Below are 1,419 nucleotides of genomic sequence, written 5' to 3'. Positions count from 1 at the left end.
GGGGGGGGGGGGGGCCCACGGGGCACCTTGACCGGGACAGGCCCCCAGCGTCGCGGGCTGGCGCGGAGGAGAAGCAGCTCCCTCCCCGCCGCGGGTCCCCGCTCCCACTCGCAGACCCGGCGCCCGCACTCAGATACTAATAATACACTGAGGGCCTTCCTCTCGGGCTTTTGTAAAAGGAGGAAACCAAGGGCGCAGGCGCAGAGCCACAGGTACGCTCGCGGGCGGGGGCTGCATGGCAGCCGAGCAAGGGGGACAGGCGCGTCCCGGTGGAGCTGGGACCTGGGGTCGGGCGGCTGCCCCTGCCGGGAAGCCCAGTTTGAGCAGCAGGGGAGACCGAGGCGGGGCTTTCTCGGGACCCGACCCCGCGCCGCCGAACGCGCAGCCTCTATACAAAGGCCCCCAGGTGGCGAAGCAGCCCAGGCGCGCGAGCGTGGGTGGTGTGGGGGTGACCAGGAATTTGGGATAAGCCCTGAGAGGCGGAGGAGCCCCGAATCCGAACCCTGGCTACAGGACAGGCCGGGATCCCCGCTCCTTTACTGTTCTACTTTTGGTTACTGTTGGTTAGGTTAGGTTTTGTTGTCGCAGCCCCGCCCGACCTCCCACCTGCCGGCCGGGACAAAGGGGATGCCAGCCGGGGCCGGCCGCGCAGGGGGCAGTCCTGGAAGACCGCTCGCCCGCCGCGTCCTCCTGCACCCGTCGCTGGCCAGCCTCCTGCCCCGGCTCGCGGGAAGGGAGGAGGGCGGGACCGAGAACCCGTTTGCAAGGAAGGAACAGCTCCTCTCCCAGCTCGCACACACACACACCCACCCGGGTGTGAGCAGCGCACGGGGAGGGAGGACACCGGGCTCCTGCCCCAGCGCCAACAGGAAATGCTTTCATGAACTGGAGCAAAACCCCTTTCCTGCTTCAGGACCTGGCTTTTCTCGTAGGTCAGAGGAGGGCTCGATCCCTCCCTTTCCCAACGTGCTGGGGTTCGGAGAGGAGAGCACGGAGACCCCATGGCCCCGGGCACCCGGTGCTTGCCCGTCGGCCGGTACCCACCAGTAGCCGTCCGAGTTCTGGTCGGTGACCGTGCAGCGCCGGGAGTAGTACATCCTGCTGGTGCCCCCGCCACCGCCGCCGCCCCCGCCGCCGCCACCGCCGCAGGTCACCTCGTAGCGCAGGTCCGGACCGGACTCGGCGCGGGTCATGCGGCCCAGCGTATTGATCCGCGGGTGGGAGCCTCCGTTGCAGCTCATGTCGGCGGGCACTCAGAGAGTCGCTCAGCTCCGAGGCATAAGCGAGGGCGGGCCGGCTCGGAGAAGGTGGAGGGGTTCAAAGGGAAGGCCCCAAACCGGGAACCGGGGAGGGCGCGCAGATGGGTCGCGGGGACGCTCCTGGCCACCAGGGCCGTCCCGGCCGCTGCGAGCGCGGCGC

At 69.6% G+C, this 1,419-nt stretch overlaps 1 protein-coding gene across 1 annotated transcript in view; it reads right to left on the bottom strand.

The window, feature by feature from the left end:
- LOC103665148 (desmoplakin) overlaps positions 1 to 1,308 on the bottom strand; it is a 43,756-nt gene extending 42,448 nt beyond the window's left edge. The window contains exon 1 of the mRNA XM_040645031.1: positions 1,045 to 1,308. Coding sequence (XP_040500965.1) covers positions 1,045 to 1,241 — 197 coding nt within the window. The 5' untranslated portion in view covers positions 1,242 to 1,308. The remainder of the gene's footprint in view (positions 1 to 1,044) is intronic.
- Between the last annotated feature and the right edge of the window lie 111 nt (positions 1,309 to 1,419).

Source organism: Ursus maritimus, unplaced genomic scaffold, assembly GCF_017311325.1.
Source record: "Ursus maritimus isolate PB19 unplaced genomic scaffold, ASM1731132v1 scaffold_30, whole genome shotgun sequence".
Classification (NCBI taxonomy): domain Eukaryota; kingdom Metazoa; phylum Chordata; class Mammalia; order Carnivora; family Ursidae; genus Ursus; species Ursus maritimus.
This window is presented reverse-complemented; position numbering and strand designations above follow the sequence as displayed.